Source organism: Hylobates moloch, unplaced genomic scaffold (assembly GCF_009828535.3).
Source record: "Hylobates moloch isolate HMO894 unplaced genomic scaffold, HMol_V3 SCAFFOLD_14, whole genome shotgun sequence".
NCBI lineage: Eukaryota > Metazoa > Chordata > Mammalia > Primates > Hylobatidae > Hylobates > Hylobates moloch.
Window position 1 is genome coordinate 95,389,780 of NW_026652289.1, and position 18,065 is coordinate 95,407,844.

At 40.5% G+C, this 18,065-nt stretch overlaps 1 protein-coding gene across 1 annotated transcript in view; it reads right to left on the reverse strand.

Annotated features, from left to right (window-relative positions):
- Nucleotides 1-3,080: 3,080 nt before the first annotated feature.
- LOC116481527 (aromatase) overlaps nucleotides 3,081-18,065 on the reverse strand; it is a 31,860-nt gene continuing 16,875 nt past the window's right edge. The window contains exons 4-9 of the mRNA XM_032174249.2: nucleotides 15,321-15,497; nucleotides 11,523-11,637; nucleotides 8,674-8,788; nucleotides 8,043-8,205; nucleotides 5,019-5,260; nucleotides 3,081-3,768 (exon numbers count right to left, since the gene is read on the reverse strand). Coding sequence (XP_032030140.1) covers nucleotides 3,520-3,768; nucleotides 5,019-5,260; nucleotides 8,043-8,205; nucleotides 8,674-8,788; nucleotides 11,523-11,637; nucleotides 15,321-15,497 — 1,061 coding nt within the window. The 3' untranslated portion in view covers nucleotides 3,081-3,519. The remainder of the gene's footprint in view (nucleotides 3,769-5,018; nucleotides 5,261-8,042; nucleotides 8,206-8,673; nucleotides 8,789-11,522; nucleotides 11,638-15,320; nucleotides 15,498-18,065) is intronic.

Consider the following 18,065-nt stretch of genomic DNA (forward strand, 5'->3'; position numbering starts at 1 on the left):
ATGATTCAGCCTAATTACTGAACTTGGCATTATCATACCCTATGCTCAGTGAGAGGCTGCTGTGTACCAGCACTGTGCTAAAGGGCTTCACAGAAATTATTTCTTGCAATCTTCACAACAATGCTTATGAGATAATTATTATCCCCATTGGATTGATGAGAAAACTGTGATATAGAGAGCTAAAACAGCTCGTCCAAAGCATATTCTTACGAAAAGCCAGAGCCCAGATTCAGGGGTCCACTGCCTCCCTATTCATGGAGTTGCAGAGCTGAAACAAACTTTAAAAATTACCTGGACCACAGGCACTCAGGTGCCATGCCTTGTAATTAAGACCTCCTTTGCAAGAAATGTTTTGCTAACAAATTAAAATACTGAGGTTTGTGAAACATTTGCTTTTGGTTATAAATCACAGTGGATTCAAGGTTATTCTTATGATAATTATCGTTTTCTTATGACTCTCATTTGTTTTGCACTTTGAAATGTTTTCTTGATGGGAGAGAGCAGGGTATACTTAATGGGCTGGACTTGATGAATGGGGGTTGCCCTGTCTAAATACATTCCATTGTCTTGTTGACCTGGTAGAAACAGGGTTATGGCCATTGACTTCCTAGAATAGGCCAATATCTGCTAGAAGCTGCAGAAAGGAAATGAGGAAGTTGAAACAGGCAAGCCCTGACAGGATCGAGCCCTGAAGGGTTAATCCCTTGACTTTGTTCTTTGAGCTAAGAGCAAGTGAAAGCATCATACGCTCCATTTGACTTATTACTTTGACGAGGTTTAATTAGTATGTCTATCTGCAAGAATAGGTGAGAGATTCAGTCCCAGAGCCCAGCTGATACAGATTGAAAAGAGTCCCTCTATCCTTCAGTGGGCCAATGGCACATGCTTTTGTGGAATATTAGCACCATGAACAGTGAAAGGTGCTGCTTAGGAAAAAAAATGGCAATTTCCAAGTGGTATTTCTCAATAATGAGAGAGCTTGCTGGATGTGATTATTTTCCACTTGAGAGGGGGAAAATGGGATCTCAATGAAGGCATGGGGGTGTCTAGTATGCCCAAGGATATAGAAGGTTACAATTGTCCTTACAATTTGATAATGATAGAGCCCTTATATGCATGCATTTCACTGATAATTTACACATTCCAGTTCTTTCAAAACTGATGAAAATGGAATCCACAGTACATTGCACATTCAAGAGTGACAGTTAAGCACTTAACAATGAGGTAAAATTCTGAAGAGATAATAGAATTTTCAAATATGTGTTCATCAGCCTACTGAAAAGCCAATGGTACTCCAGAATTCCAAGGCCGAGCCTCTACAAACATATGGGGTTTGTCTATACAGGCTAAGCAGAGTGAAAAGTTGAACAACTCTCCAGGTAATTTGATTCTGGGAGAGTTTGCTTGGATCATTCAAACCAACACTTCCCCTCTTCCTGTCCCTCCCCCATGTCCCTCACTCCCACCCCCCACCCCTCCACTCCCAGTTTTCCCCCAGGATATTTTTGTACCTGCAAAATAGTTATCCATGTACAGCTATAACAAACATTCATTTCACTTTGACTGTGTAGACATAGACCTTGGCTTCATATATACAGATAAAATACACATAAATGTCCCAAGAGTATTGGATGGGTGAAGTACATGGATCCAAAGTTGGGCTTCTTCCACCATGCAGCTCCAGCCAGAGGCAACGTAAACAGAGTGTTACTAATTTTCAAGTGAATTAATTGGGACACATTAAATCGCAAATCCTGGCCTTGCTTTCAGGGGTCTAAATTATTTGGATGATTGTCTTGACCTGACTACATACGTATTCAGGTACACAGGCCTAGTCAGTATATTTTTAGGCCATATAGATGATCCAAACAATTCTAAGCTCAAATAAATGTTTTATTCTTTACTAATGTCCGTTCTTGAATTCTTGGAATACCTACCTCTTTATTTGGTTTCTGCATCAGTTGGGAGTATCTCTGAGCAGGAATGTCTATTCAGAACTGAGCTTGGGAGTGAATACAGGGAAACAGGACAGGGAAATGGGGATGGAGATAGATCACAAAAGAAAGAAAGTAGCTCCTGCTTTCAGGCAGATTACACTATCATCTTATACTCAGCTTATTACTGGACAGTAGGATGAAAAGAATAGTCAAATGGGATGACAATGGATTCAATGACAAATATTTACCTATTTGTAAATAAGTTTAATTTTTTAGTTTTTCAATGACATTCAGTAGAGATAGTTATATTGGCTGTATAACACAAGTAAAGTGGTGTTTGGAAAGTTCCTCCATTCATTTGATTTCCTTTAGAAAGTGAATTCCAAGGTGTGCATTTTATCCATGACCACATACAATGATTTAATGAACTAGATAATGTTAAATCTCTCAGGTAACTGTTAAATTTTGAGGTAGGATTAAAAAATACTTCAGGGGTTCTACTCTGACCATGTTCTTTACTGATCTGTTGCCCTTGGCTTTAGGGTCATGGGAAGAAAGAGGGAGAAAATGTCGAGGGAGAAGGATACGGGGATGAGAGGAGTACCCCTTAGAAGTTTAAGCCCATTGGGTTGGGACTTTTCCTCCCCCAATCACTGAAGCTGTAGTAAGAGCAAATCAATGTCACATTTACAGTTATCTCTTGGTTAGCCACACTAATTGAGCTAAGCAAAAATGGGAACATGCTAAAAGGATTTTTATTTGAATTTGAAGTGCGTCACGTGAATTTTTTTTTTTTCTACAGCAGACGCAGGGCCCTAATAATACTTAACCCAGGCTATTACTAAATTAGTTTGTATTACCTGATGATTATATATAGTTTGTGTTGCCTGAATCTACAGGTAATACAATGAATTGTAGCACAGGCAAGTGGCTGAGGCATAAATCGACAGACTGGGGAAGAATTTCCTCTGATTTAACTTTTGCCACAGACAGATCATATGTGGACAAACAGGAATTAATTGGGCTTAATTCACAGGAAGGGTCAAACGCTGAATTTCTAAGTATTTCTCCAAAGACTATGAGTGTTGCTGTTCCACCTCCACAGAAAACACAATTAAAGTACCTTAATTCACACTAGCAGGTGGGTTTGGCCCCAGGTACCCTGACACTGGCCTGGTCTTTCTAATCAAATTGAGTGTTTCTGCCCCAGACATAAAAATCCCCTTGGGTTGAGGCAGTAGAGCTCTACTGGGGAACCAGACATACATTTTGTTAATGAAGGCGTATCCTTCTCAAAGCACATTTGGTGGAATCGGGCCTTGGTGGATACAGTTTCTTCACCGACTATTTCTCCCTCAAACTCTTGGCCTCTGCTTTTTCTCTTGTAGCCTGGTTCTCTGGTGTGAACAGGAGCAGATGACCAATAGCACCTAGCTTGGTGACAACCCACAGGAGGTATGCCTATAAAATGCCATGGGCCACTGAGTGTTCACTGTGAGGATGACACTATTGGCAAGGATGGATGATTTGTATGTGAACTACTGATGAGAAATGCTCCAGAGTGGGTACTGACCAGCCTTCTCTAGTGTTCCAGACACCTGTCTGAGTTTCTTGGGGTAAAGATCATTTCCAGCATGTTTTTAGTCTCATCTGGGTGCAAGGACAAGTTGTGTGTCTTCGGTATGCTCTCAACACACTGTCCTTGCAATGTCTTCACGTGGAATCGTCTCAGAAGTGTAACGAGGATGGCTTTCATCATCACCATGGCGATGTACTTTCCTGCACAGCCACGGGGCCCAAAGCCAAATGGCTGAAAGTACCTATAAGGAACCTATGAAAATGATCAGACAGTTAGCCAGAATATTAAAGGCTAGAGTCACTCAGTATCTGTTTGATTCATTCTGAAAACATGGGTCAGTCAGAACACTGTTTTGGGGTTATCAGCCACAATGCCCTCCACCCCCTCAGATGAACAACTGGAACTCAAGCCCTTTCTCTGTCCTGTTTCATTCACCCCTTGCGATCTGACCCAACCTCAGAGAGTCCCCAGTTTTGCCTTTCATGTGCTGGGCTAAAGCAATGCAAACCAAATCTTATTACAGCAAGTGTTAGTATTATCAGGTAGCTCTGTGGAATAGCCACAGATTTACTATTGTTTTATAAGTCACTAAGGCAAAGATTATTTTTGTGTGACACCATATAAGAGACAAAGGCAAGCAAAGATGTAGATTCCTGGTCTATTCAGTGCCAAGCATCTAACTATTTTTAGTTATGCAGAAAATTAATGAGGACCACATCTGTCTTGTCCACATCTGGACTTAGTGCCTGGCATATAGTAGATGTTCAATAAATTTTTGTTGATCAGTTGACTGATTTACATAGCATTATCTGGATTGCCCGCATAGAAACAAAATGAATTTTGTACTGAACTATTTAGCATCATGTTTCTACACCATAAGCAAATTGAAAAAAGGGCACTTAGGGAACTGTGTACGTAATTCAGATTGAAAAACATATTGCCTAAAATTTGACATAATGAAGTGTACACGTCAATTATAAAAAAAGAAAAACTGTCTCTCTTCTAATTATTAAGTCCTATTTAGAATGGGACCTACTGCTCATTGGGCCATTTGATGAGCCAAAGGCACTTTGCAAAAACCAAATCTTTTGGTCTCATTTGATGTTCATCTGAAGCGGTAGTGGACTTTCCTTTGCTCAGATGGTGCTATAGCTGAATGTGATGACATACGACAAAGTTTAAATGGAAAAATAGGTTGGTTGAGTTAAACAAAAATCACTTCATTTTAGCCAAATGAAGGGCCCAGCTTTTTCACATTTTGACCTATTTTGTGGCCACCATGTAGATATTTCTTAGAGCTGGAGACCCAGCATCCTTGAAGGCTTGAGGATAAATACGGTAGCCCTGCTCCAAGCTAGGAGACATGTGTGCTCCTGGTGAGGTGGCAGAGGGAATGAGTAAGAAAAATGAAACATTTATGGTGCAAACACGAAGAACCAGAGAGGATTTAACAGTTGACATTTTCAAGAGTGGCACACTCAGTTTTAAGGAAGGGCTCTTACATTCTTTGCAAAATTTTCAAGAGTAAATTCATTGGGTTTGGGGAAAAACTCGAGTCTGTGCATCCTTCCAATATTCAGGATAATGTTCGTCCCCTTTTTCACTGGGTAGCCATCGATTACATCATCTTCTAAGGCTTTGCGCATGACCAAGTCCACGACAGGCTGGTACCGCATGCTCTCATAAATGAAGTTTTCCATCACTTTTAATTTCTGTATATCATCAATCTTTATGTCTCTCTCACCTGTGGAAACAGATAAAAGGGACAAAGAAGGTAATGTTAGTTTCCATGTGTGATTGGTATTAAAGCTTCTATTTTTTCCACAGAACAGTTTGCTCTTGGTTGAAAAAAATTGTGGCTCTAATTCTAATGCACACCAGCAACCAGGGTCAAATATGTTATGCTTGGTCCACAGAGTGTTTTATAAAAATTCAGATATGAAGCCAATTACCTTAAAAACTGGAGGAGTTTATAGAAAAGCCTGAATATCCAGAAAACTTGGTGACACTGAACTTACATTCCCACATAGCAATAATGGGCTGACGCTGAGTGGCCAATTACCTGTTTAGAGGGGGCATACGTCGTACAGTTCCATCTAGACCACACCCAATCTGCTTCAAACATTCATCTCATCTGCCTGCTTTCTGAAATCTTTGAGTTTTTCTTCCCTACTCTAAATTGTAGGGGACGTTCATTTCCTCCCTTCACTTATGAGCAAACAGGCACCACAACCATCCCAGAGACGATGCACAGGCTGCTGCAGAGTCGAAGTGAGATGGCAGATTTGATCTATTTCAATGAAATTTTCTCTTCTGGTTACCTGTGCAGTCATCTGCCCATACATGTCACTGATAGTGTCTCTGCATCTCATCAAGAAAGACCTGCAGTAGAGTGACAAGGACGTTCTCCCCACCACGACAAAACAGGTGCCTCAGATCAGCCCCGGGTGAGCTGGGGATAGATGGACACCCTCACTGTCTCAGATTAACCTGACACTGGTCAAAGAGGCTTAGATTATTCCCAGACATGGTAAAGCTTCAGAGATGCCACTTTTGCAGGATGAAAAATGGCCCAGGGTTCTGATGCAGTCCTGTCTCATATACAACGAAGCCACTGAGGAAAGGTCTAGTTTGGTCAGTCTTCTCATGGCCCTTCCTCTTACACACTGCCCTTGGCACACTCAAGGGTCTAATGGGGCCTGTATAGCTGGGGTCGGGAGGTAGAAAAGAAGATGATGGAGAAGGTGACCAAAGGTGCTCACTAGTTACCGAGTCTGTGTGTGGCACACAGGAGGGAGCATGGATGCTTGCAAATGGCTCTGCTGCTTTTCCATCTTTGCAGAGGCCTTTTGAAGTGTTAGGGGAACATTAACATGTACATGTACATTTCACTTCTCAAATAAATTGTATTCAATATGTATTAAAGGCTTATGGTTTCCCTGAACACCCTCCTTCGGTCTCTCTTTACTGTATTGAGCTTGTTTTCTTTTTCCCACCAGACCATGAGCCCCGTGAGTGCAGGGGTGGTGTTGGCTTGTTCAAGGCTGTAGCCCTGCACCTGGCACAGAACCTGATAGGAGGCATTCAAGAAAACATTCTGGAATTTGGAGTCCAGATGTTATTCTTTATCCTTGCTATCTACCTTGCCGGGAAACTTCCCACCTGTGTGAGGCATCTGCATATCCCTTCTCTCCCATATTTAACCCTTTGATGAAATTTTCCCTTATGTTTAACTATTTCAAGCAGCACTCCAATGGTTTGAAAAAGATGAGGCCCTTCTACAACCAAATAACTTGTTTTGCAGGGTCTGTAAGAGAGAGAAGTCCACATTCTGTGATGTCTCTTCACATCTGTAAGAAATGTGTTCCTAAAAGATTACTCATGTGAAGGAAGTGTCAAATGAGGAATTCTGCTTTCTCCCAGAAAGCAAGTTTGATTTCTTTCAAAGGTGGCCTTGTTTCTGTAGAAGAGTGGAGCAGGATGAAACTGAAGCGGAGACAGAGCAGTAAGGCGGTAGAGTTGGAGAAGACCTGAGTGTGGACCTGGAAGCTCCCCTGCAGAGGGCAGGGGAGAGGAAGGGGCTACTAGCATCACCGGATTGGAGTGGAGAGGGAAATGTATCACTCCCCTGTCTTTGCTGTCATCCTCTCCTCTTCCTTCTGCCACAAACTGGAAGTTCATTTGTGAAGAGGCTGCTTGAAGCCCAGAAACAGTGCTATAAATGATAGACGATCATTTCCCTGGGACGATAATCTCCCTGGGAGATTCCACAAAAGTCTTTTGTAACTGACAAGGTAGACAGAACATCGTATATGATCCCATGTTTTTGTAAAATGGACAAATCCAACCATAAATATGTGTTTGTGGGCAAATAGAAAAAGATTTTTTTTTTTTTTTGAGACGGAGTCTCGCTCTGTCGCCCAGGCTGGAGTGCAGTGGCGCAATCTCGGCTCACTGCAAGCTCTGCCTCCCGGGTTCACGCCATTCTCCTGCCTCAGCCTCTCTGAGTAGCTGGGACTACAGGCGCCCGCCACCACGCCCGGCTAATTTTTTTTTGTATTTTTAGTAGAGACGGGGTTTCACCCTGGTCTCGATCTTCTGACCTCGTGATCCGCCCGCCTCGGCCTCCCAAAGTGCTGGGATTACAAGCGTGAGCCACCGCGCCCGGCTAGAAAAAGATTTTAGCAAATACACAGCAAACTATTAACAATGGTTGCCACGGGAAAGTGGGGACGAGGCTGGAGAGGAGAGCAGAAAGGATTGGGGGATGTCACTTACTGCTTTACACATCATTCTGTGATTTAAATTCCTCCCAGTGAGCACGCATCATTTTTATGATTAAGAACACAGAAAAAGCTATCTTTTCAGTCTATCTGGTATAATCAAATGTGACAGAATGTCTTGCTTTATTGTTTGGAGCGAATTATAAAAAATTTTATGTTTGATATCAGATTCTTAGGACATAAGAAATGGACATTCGGAAGAAATTGTTTTTAAGATGTATTATTTATTTGATAAATTCTTACCAATAACAGTCTGGATTTCCTTCATTATTGCCTCTTCAACGTTAGGGTGCTTTGCAATGAGTAACAGCATGAAGAACAAAGAGACAGACATGGTGTCAGGAGCTGCGATCAGCATTTCCAATATGCACTGGTTCACATTCTCTCTTGTCAGGTCACCACGTTTCTGAACAATTGGAAGATGGGAAAAATTTGGAAAAGTGAATCAAAGTTTCAAAAAATGAGGGGAGGTGACACTCAAGGATCAACAACCTCAACAAAATGAAATCACAGAAACCACATGTATCTGTGATTGACTGTGGACATTTTACATGACAATCTTTAGCTGAAAGATGAATGATTAGGCCGACTGTCTATGTATGTAGTGTCTTTGGCCTCCCCCAACTTGTTTTCATATTTTATATTGTTACACCGAAGAGTCACAATCTTAGCAGTCAGTCTTACTAGAATGTTCCAGCCTTAAAGGCCTTACTGAAATATCTAATGTGTGGGCTATTTGGATTGGGATTACAGAACTGCTAGAGAAAGTATTTAAAAGCAGAAATATGCAACAGTTGCAAAAGGGGATCTTTACACACCTCTACACAGTCATAACATACGTGGCATGGGAATTACGGTTAGTTCAGGTCAGTACCTCCGCTAAAATCAACTCAGTGGCAAAGTCCATGCATTCTTCCAGTTTCTCTTCTGTGGAAATCCTGCGTCTTTTTTCTGCTGTCAGAACTTCTATGGCATCTTTCAAATCCTTGCTGGAAAAAAAGTCAAAATATTGTCTGTTTGTACTCAGTTTAGACATCTAGCGAAACAGATTTATTTGCCATGTATTTAGGTCAAATGATCTGCTTTAACTGAAACCACTGGTGCTTATGAGTAAGTGAATTACTATTTTATTTCTTCATAAATACCCTTAAATTACATAGACCCTATACTTCATGTTAAGGTGCCAGAGTTAGCTAAGATTTCTGGATACTGGTAGCAAAATCAAGCCTGTGACTTCTAGTTAAGGGTTAAAAATTGATATCAAAAGGCTAAATCTAGCAATGTTTTCCAATTTCTGATTTGGCAGGCACAATGTTTAAATTAAAAAGACAAAAACAAAAAAACCTGTGAGTGCTGTCAGGTGCTCTTCAGTTTGCCACAGGCACCTCCATTCCCTTGTCTTACATTCCCATAGCCTGCTTTTTTTTTTTTCTTTTAATTGAGACAAAGTCTCAATCTGTCACCCAGGCTGGAGTGCAGTGGCATGATCTCAGCCCACTGCAGCCTCCGCCTCCTGGGTTCAAGCCATTCTCCTGCCTCAGCCTCCCCAGTAGTTGGGATTACAGGCACCCGCCACCATGCCCAGCTAATTTTTTGTATTTTTAGTAAAGACAGGGTTTCACCATGTTGGTCAGGTTGGTCTCAAACTCCTGACCTCAGGTGATCCTCCCGCCTTGGCCTCCCAAAGTGCTGGGATTGCAGGCATGAGCCACTGCACCCGGCCCCCATAGCCTGCTTTTATTTGCCTAGTCCTGAAGACTGTTGAGTTTGAGATTCCTGTTCTAAACAGTAAACTCTAGTGACTAGGTATCATTCTTGATATTTATTCTCATGCCTTGTTAGTTTCTGCCACATTGTAAACACTAATATGTGTTGAATGAATAACCAGCTGCATAAATACGTACAGGCATTTTGGCAGAGTGGTTGAAAGAACACTTGGACGGGGTGGGGTCAGGTCCTAGTTCAGGTTGTTCTCTTTCTATGTAAGATACTTTAAGTTTCTGGGCCCTACATCCTTTTAAAGTGAAGGGATCAGACTGGATGAAAAATAAAGTCACCTTGAATCTAAATTCAATTTTTCTTATCTGTGTCCTTAAGTGTATGTGTTCTTTGTAAGTGTATTGTTCCCTTATCCCAGGGAACAATGTTCTGTATTGCGTTAAATGTACAATAAATCCATCTTCCAAATTCTAATTGACATGTTCACCTATACACTTAAATACCCTACTGATCCATGCATTCATCAAATGTTTGCTGAGCATCTCCTATGTACAAAGAACAGATATTCACTCAGCTGGGCTGTGGTGCCCTCTTCCTAGTAGGCTGAGAATGCTCATAGCATTCCCATCTGAGTACTGGCCCCGAATGGTCTGGGAGGTGTTGGAATGCCCCTAGCCTCTAAATTCATAGAGAGCTCCTTGAGGGAACTGCAGAAACCTAAGAGAAACCCTTATACAGACTCGTACAATAAATTTCTATGGGTCCAATGGCCAAGACCAAGACTAAACTAATGACTGAGAACTATGTAATGAACTCTTCAGACCACTACCACTGCCACCAACTCTGATCACAGGGAAAAGATGAATCTTTTATCTATTTGTTTTCAAGTCACAAATAAGCTCTGGTGGAAATGAAATGTATAAAGAACCAAGTGTCTAAAACATTCTAAAACATTCACCTAGTACTTTTCAACCATGAGAGAATAAACAAAACAACATCAAGTTGGCTTCTTCTCTAGAAACTAATATTATTGAATTTCAAAATCCACGAGTAGAATAAAGTCAGGTCTTCAGACAAGCTTGGAGACATTTAGAGATGGAGAACTTGAGATGGTTACGAACATCTGAGGAAGATATGAACACAGGAAAGGGAGAAACTAACATATTTAGTACCCTCTATGTGCCATGCTGTATGCTAATGGCCTTACTTACATGATCTCATTAACCTATGCCCCTACTCTAGAAGATAGGTTATATCTTATTTTAAATAACTTCCTAAGGCCATTAGAAACAGGACACAAAACAGGAGTTCCTGCTTCTAGATTCCACAGGCTTCCCACTGGTGGTTAGAGGTAGCAGTGTTTAGTGACTGGCTGCCTGTACTCTACAAACCCATTGATTAGCCTGTAGGCCACTGGGTGTTTGTCCAGTTTTCTGCTGGATGATTCTAAGATCAAAACAAAGCCATTTAATGACAATTTCAGGACCCCCAAAACACAAGATACATAATTTCAAAAACCCACAAACATTTTATTGAAGTTAATTATACTCATTAAGAAAAAATTCTATTGAGACTATTGTCAGTTCTTACAAGTTGAATTATGTTAAATTCATTCAGAAACAACACAACTATAAATTGATTCTATGGTTCCAGTTTTGTAGTTGTGCAAAGATAATTTTGACAGATATTACTGACAGGATCAGTCAACCCTTCTCTTCAACTCAAAATACACTAGTGTCCTAGTTCCCAAATTGAAGCTCCCAGACCACACACTCAGCCCCCTCGCCGAGAAGCTGCCCAGCCAGAGGCTTCATTTACTCTCTGGTCTGGCCAAATGCAGCCAAATTGCTGTAAAAAGTGTTTATCAGCAACTTAAACAACAGCTCCCTTGTGGGCTCTAGAGAGCAGAAAAGTTACCTGAGAGGCCAACAAAAACAGCAAAGACACAAGGGAAAAAACCCAATCCAACTGTACTCATAAATCTTCCAAAGTTGTATTACTTACACAGACTTCTCATACTTTTTGTATAGCCAAGAAATCTTAAAGAAGATGTCTGGTTTGATGAGGAGAGCTTGCCATGCATCAAAATAACCTTGGATTTTAACCACGATAGCACTTTCTGTAGGAAAAAACACACACACACACACACAAGAAAGAGCAGTTGAGCAAAATGTGAGCCTCAGAAGGTTGCTCTGTGCAGAAAACATTCCCTACAGATTCTCCTAACAGTCTGGGGTTCTAAGCTAAGCAAGATTCCATCTTCAGTAGGAGTTTTAGCCACGTGAATACCACTAGACAAATCAAGCACTGATTTGTTCTCCTTGCCGTCCACATTGGCCTACTTAACCAGTGAGTTGCCAGTTTTCAAGTTTGCGTTTTCAAGTTTTCAGCCTAGAATTTCACATATTCTCTTTGGGCTGAGCTTCCAACTCACTCCTGTTTCTCTGGACAAATGGAACTAGTAATTATGGCTGTTATGGCCTTCACTCTGGTACCTGGGAGTGGGAAAAGCAGAGCCTGTTAGGTGGCTAACAACCACATTTTAACTTCATCTGGTGTTGGGTAAGCAGAGCCATGAAGTAGACAGTTTATCTGGATTATACACTTAATAGCTTCTAATCATGTTCTCATGGTGCTTTATTCATTTTCCCCCCATAACACTCATCAAGTAGCTTTCATAGTTATTTATATTCAGTCCAGAGTGTAGAATTCATCTTGTGTTCTTTAATGCCTTCCCCTAAGCCTCACGTACAATCGGCTCTTAATAAATGCTCTTTAATTAAATTGAATACTAGAGGAAATAAACCCTTACTTTTTCAAATTATACCAGATAATATACAAAAGGGAAAAGAACAGACATTTATTTCCAACTGCTAAATACCAGTCACCATGCTAGGCGCTTTGTGAAAGAGATTTTTAATTTCATCTTCATATTCTTGCCATGGGCGTTGTGGTGTCATCCTTTTGCAGTTGAAGAAATTGCAATTCATAGAAATTCAGAAGCTTGCCCAAAACCATACAGCCAGTGTGGCTGACAGGCAGGCCCTGAGGCTGGAGCTGCTTCTGTCTGACCTCAGGACCATGTCCTTTTCTCTTTCTTGCACTGGGTCCCTTAGGCAAATTGAGAGTTTAACAAGGACTCCTGTGAAAAGGGATTACGTAACTCTGTGGGTTGCACAAGTTTGCCAGCATCACAGTCTGCATCCAAAAATGAATGGAGAGATTTACAATTCCTTTTATATGATCCTTCCTGATGAGGCAAGGCTAGAGGGGGACCTGGAAGCCTAGGCTTTTACAATACATGCCTGTTTCACTTTAGAAGTGATGTCTGTAGAACAGCACCCTGGGAGTGGCATCCCTGCCTGAAAAGAGATCAGGTAAGGAAGTGTGACTAAAACTTCTTCAAGTTATTGCAGGCTCCCATCCAAATGGCCATCAGATGAAGTGTCTCCAGCTCTTGTACGGAGCAGTTGGAGTAGGGGAGATGCAGCAATATGGAGGGCTTATAGCTTGTCTATGTGCCCAAGTGTGGTATACCAGGTAGCATGTGTTCCAGTTCAGCTGGTTGGGGCAAGTGTTGAAAGTACGCACTGTTCCTCCACCTGGAGTGTTCTTCCCTCATATCTGCCCGTGGCTTGTGGCCTCACTAAATTCGAGCTATGGTCAAATGTCTTCTCTGCAGAGGCCTTTTCTAACCACCCTCTCCATGACATCTGTGCCCACACCCGCTGTTGCCCTCCTTCACTTCCTGTCCTCTTGCCCTGCTTCATTTTTCCTTCAAGGCACTTATTATTGCCTAATATTTTATTAGATATTTATTTCTTTTCCTGTCCATATCACTCACTGGAATATAAGCCCCTTGAAGGCAAGAATTTTATCTGTCTTGCTCACTGTTATGTCCCCAGAACCTAGAACAGTGCCTGGCATAAAATAGGCAATCAATAAATGTTTGATGAATGAATGTATGAATCAATGAACACTGGTATAAGTTAATTCAGGAAAAGTCACATCGAGTTGTACATACTTAATGCCAACAGTAGAATGGAATTAATCCAAATGATTAATTTTCTATTGATACATAATAGATATACATATTTAGGGGTACCTGTAATATTTTGATAGACTTGTATAATGTGTAATAACCAAATCAGGGTAATGAGGATATTCATCACCTTAAACATTTATCTTTTCTTTATGCTGAGTACATTCAAATTTTCTCCACTAGCTACTTGGTTGTACATAGATTATTATTTATTTTCTTCACTACACTGATTTATCGAACACTAGGTCTTGTTTCTTCTATCTACCTGTATTTTTCTACCCATTAATCAACTTCTCTTCATCTCTTCTGTCCCCACTACCCTTCCCATCCTCTGGTAACCACCAAACTACTCAAATGATTAATGTTTGTTTTTTGGTGGTGGTAGAGTTGCATGCACATGTTTTTTTTTTTGTTTTTTTTTATCAGTAGAGTGATTTGGGGGGATTTATAGGTTTTTAGGGTATATTCACTACTAGGGTTACAAAATGTATGAAATCACAATACAAGTTATGGATTTAAAGAATCTTGTTTAATAATAAATTCTGTTCCTCTTGAGGCAATATAAGGCCAATGCTTATGGATAAGAAGTAAAAACAAAACAAATTCTATTATTCAAGGGCATAATAAGCATTATGTCAACTGTATAAATATTTAGTGGTAAATAATGTTCTAAAAGACATCTGAATGGGCTTGTGAATTTTTCTTTGTGTACATGTATTAGTACCTTATGCACAGACTGCTAAAATGGAGACTAAAACATTCTTTAAGAGTAATGCATAATATAAATGACTTTAAGAAGAAAACAAAAAAGTTGTATCAGAAAGAATGCCAATTCCTTAATTCCTATACTTTCTAGGTTAGTGTGTGGATAAAGGTCACAGTGGCAATAAAAAATGTAACCCATAGAAAACAGTGTAAAACAGTTAGGTACAAGTCCAGTGAATTCCATTCCTGTCAGGTGTTTGATCATTAGGTTAAAAAGTTATCAAAGAATTCAAGGACTTTTGCACAATGGCACAACTTTTCAAGAACTAGCTGAAATATTGGCAGTTGTACTCAAGTTGCAAAATGGTTTAATCCTGCCAAAATAAAATCAAGTTCTATGAGTTTGATGTGAGCAGGCACATGTTTTAATATTCATTTCTGTATCATAGTGAGGAAAGTAGCCTTATGAGTGAGACATCTTGTTAAGGTTATAAAAAATAAATGGCAAACATGTATATACAGCAATTTTTAATACTGTTTGGCACACATTAGATACTACATTAATGGCAGCTAATATCGTCATTTCCATCAGCATCAGTATCACCAGCAATATTGACATTTTTATCATATAGGCACAATGTTTTCATATTTAGTAGCTTTGAGGGAGGAGTGTGTGTATATATGTATGTATATATCATGCCCAAAAGAACAATTGGAAATGGTTAAATATATGAAGTTGATTGGTGGTAGGATATGTTAATAACCAAATGAACTAATCACATTTGTTAAGTTTCAACTGTGGGTAGAATTCTATTTCCTAGAGTAATGAGGAAAGATACAAAAGGCTAGTAGATGCTGGCCCCTACTTTATGGAAATTTATATTTTTTAAGTGAACAAAGCAGAAACACTAGAGAAAAAAACGAGGAGTACTTAGAAATGTTTAAACAAGAGCAATGTAGAAAACGGCATGTGATTCCTTCGGTCTGCTATCCCTCCTAGCTCCTTGTTCAATAAAGGACAAATGGTCAAGATGAGAGAGTGAAAATTTCAGTACCGTCCAAAGGGATCCTCAAGAAGAGCCTGTTAGCGGTGTCCAGCATGACACGACGCAGAAGGGTCAACACGTCCACGTAGCCTGATTCATTGGTCACCTCCTCCAACCTGTCCAGATGTGTTTTGAGGGATTCAGCACAGACGGTGACCATGCGAACAAGGCCGGGGCCCGACAGAGCTGCAGGGTACACATCAGAGAATCAGCCGTCACGAACTCCAGGGCACACACACAATCAGGCCATTTTGGCTTTTTATGTTGGAGCTTAATTGTCCACAATTTTTAATTTAATAATTGGGTGGAAGTTTTCATAATCTTCTCTTATGCTTTTCTGTGGTCTCCTAATTTTCCAGAAGCATGTACTATCCTATGGTTAAGAATGAATGAATGGAAGGAGATAGGGACAAATATTATTTTAAACAAACAATTAAAAATAAACCTTTTTTTCATGCTCTAGCCAGCCATTTATGAGATTGCAAATGAAACATTTAGTACTTGCGGTCATAAATCACAAATCAGTGATTTTTTTCATATTTATTGTATACATTTCCCTCCAAAGATGATTTGGATTTGCCTGGGTCATATTTATTTTGCATTTCAACAGGTGGCAGGATATTACTGGAAAACTGGTCAAATTGGATCCTAACTATTTGATCTAAGGTGCTTCCTATTTAAGTGTAAAAAGCTAGTTGTAAAAATCCCCCAAAGTGCCCTTCTCTTAATTTTGATTTCTCTTCAGACTACTTCCAGGTTTATTTTACTCAACCAATGGCATGACAGCTAAGCAGTTCCTTGCTTGCTCACCAGTCTTCCCTCACTGAACTGAGAGCTCTTTAAGGACAGTGACAGCCGCTCATTAGCATTGCACTTCAAGCTGATGGTCCATGGGGGCCTTCATACATATTTTTTCAACAGAGGAATGAATGAATCAATGAAAATAGAGTAAACTGGCTCTGATCTCACTCTTGCCCTGTTCCTGACTATCTGAGCAGTGGCTGGTGGGTCCTGATGGTAGGTGGCCTGCACAGGAGGGTTTAACCCTTAAAGTGCCCCTTTCTCTCTTTGTGTTACGTTTCTTTAAGCTTCTTTTAGGAGTAATCTCTTGTTAAGTCTTTTATTGTTCAGGTTTGCTGTTAACATCAGAGTCTTTGAAATGCGATGAAAAATATTGGGAAACTTTGTAGACGTAACTCCAGAAGAAGACTATCCTCTCTCTCTCTCTCTTGCTCTCTCTCTTACACACACACACACACACACACGCACACACACACACACACACACAGGGTTAAGCTGCGGAATCCCCCTGCCTAAAGGTATACTTTGCAAATAAGAAAGGAGGCCTGAGGACTGGTCCTAGACTTTTGAGATTTCCATACATCTTGGAAGGAAGGTTGAGGAAGGAGCAGGCTTTCTGACCATAGGAAGGACTTGGCAGAAGTGAAAGGCCGGGATGTTGTTCTCTGGGTGACTGCCACTTCAGCAAGCAGGACAAATGACTCAACCCTTTTTGTGGAAGGGTTGGCTTAGAATGTCACTTGTGGTTTTCTCCCAGGCCGATGCATGATTTGCCTCTGTGTTTAAAGAGCTTGAAGCCACATGCCAAACTTATGGGCAAAAATGTGATAACATTGCTTATAGGCAGTGGTATGATGTAGATATGATTTAATTTTTAAAATGTGCTAAAAAGTATTGAATCTATCTAGTCAAAAGAAAATTGGGCAAGCAATCACCAAATACCACCAATATGGACACAATTCTTGGAAATTTTGGGAAACACATGCTATTTCTTCACCCCTCGCCCCCACCCTTCCCTACCTCCCAAGATGGGTCATTGCCTAAGTTGCACTTAACTATTTCTCTACAGACTCACCCAGTAAGTCAATACTTTCATTAATGTTACTGATTTAGATACTAAAACTTGTGCCAAACTTTCTACTATATCAGGAAAACCAACAGGGCATCTAACTCTAAAAGGAGATTCATTGAAAAATGCTTAGGAACCGCATTGATTATAGAAATGTCAGACACCACAGTGAACTTTCCAATAAGCAATTATCCCCCTATTTCTTGAGATTATGAATTTGGGTCCAGTTATGTAGCACTTTTTATAGAAACCCTGATCTTCCTTATAGAAGGCTATCTAAAAAAAAATCACAAAGATGTTTTGCTTAATTTCCAAGTACTATAGGGTCTACTACTGTAGGGCCTACCCTTTTGATATCTCTTGAGAACAGCCTCCCCTCCACCCTTCCTGCATCACTGCAGTAGCTCCTAAATGTTCTCACTGCTCACAGTCCTGCTTCCTTCCAATTAGTCATTCTCTCTGCTACCGGAGGGATTTTTATAAAATACAAATATGTTCATGTTATTCTGCTTAAAATCTTTAGTGATTCTCCATAGTTTTTGAGATAAGCTCAATTCCTTTCCTTAACTGAGAGGTCTTTGGTGATCTGGCCCTGCCCTCCCCTTGGTCACGTCCCTGAATGTATCTGCACCAGGCACAAGGACTTACCGACAGGGCCCTGGATGCCTCATGTCTATCTACTCATCTGTGCCTTTGGTTATCCTGTTTTTTACTCCTAGAATGTTTGTCTTTTGTTTTCTTTATTAGCTTCTACCTTCATTTAAAACTCATTATAAGCATCCATTCCTCTGAAAAGTCTCCCCTGCCCCTCAGTGTGCTTTAGGTGGCCTGTTCATCTGTACTTGGCATCACTCTGTGCACACTGCCAGCATTACCATCACCTA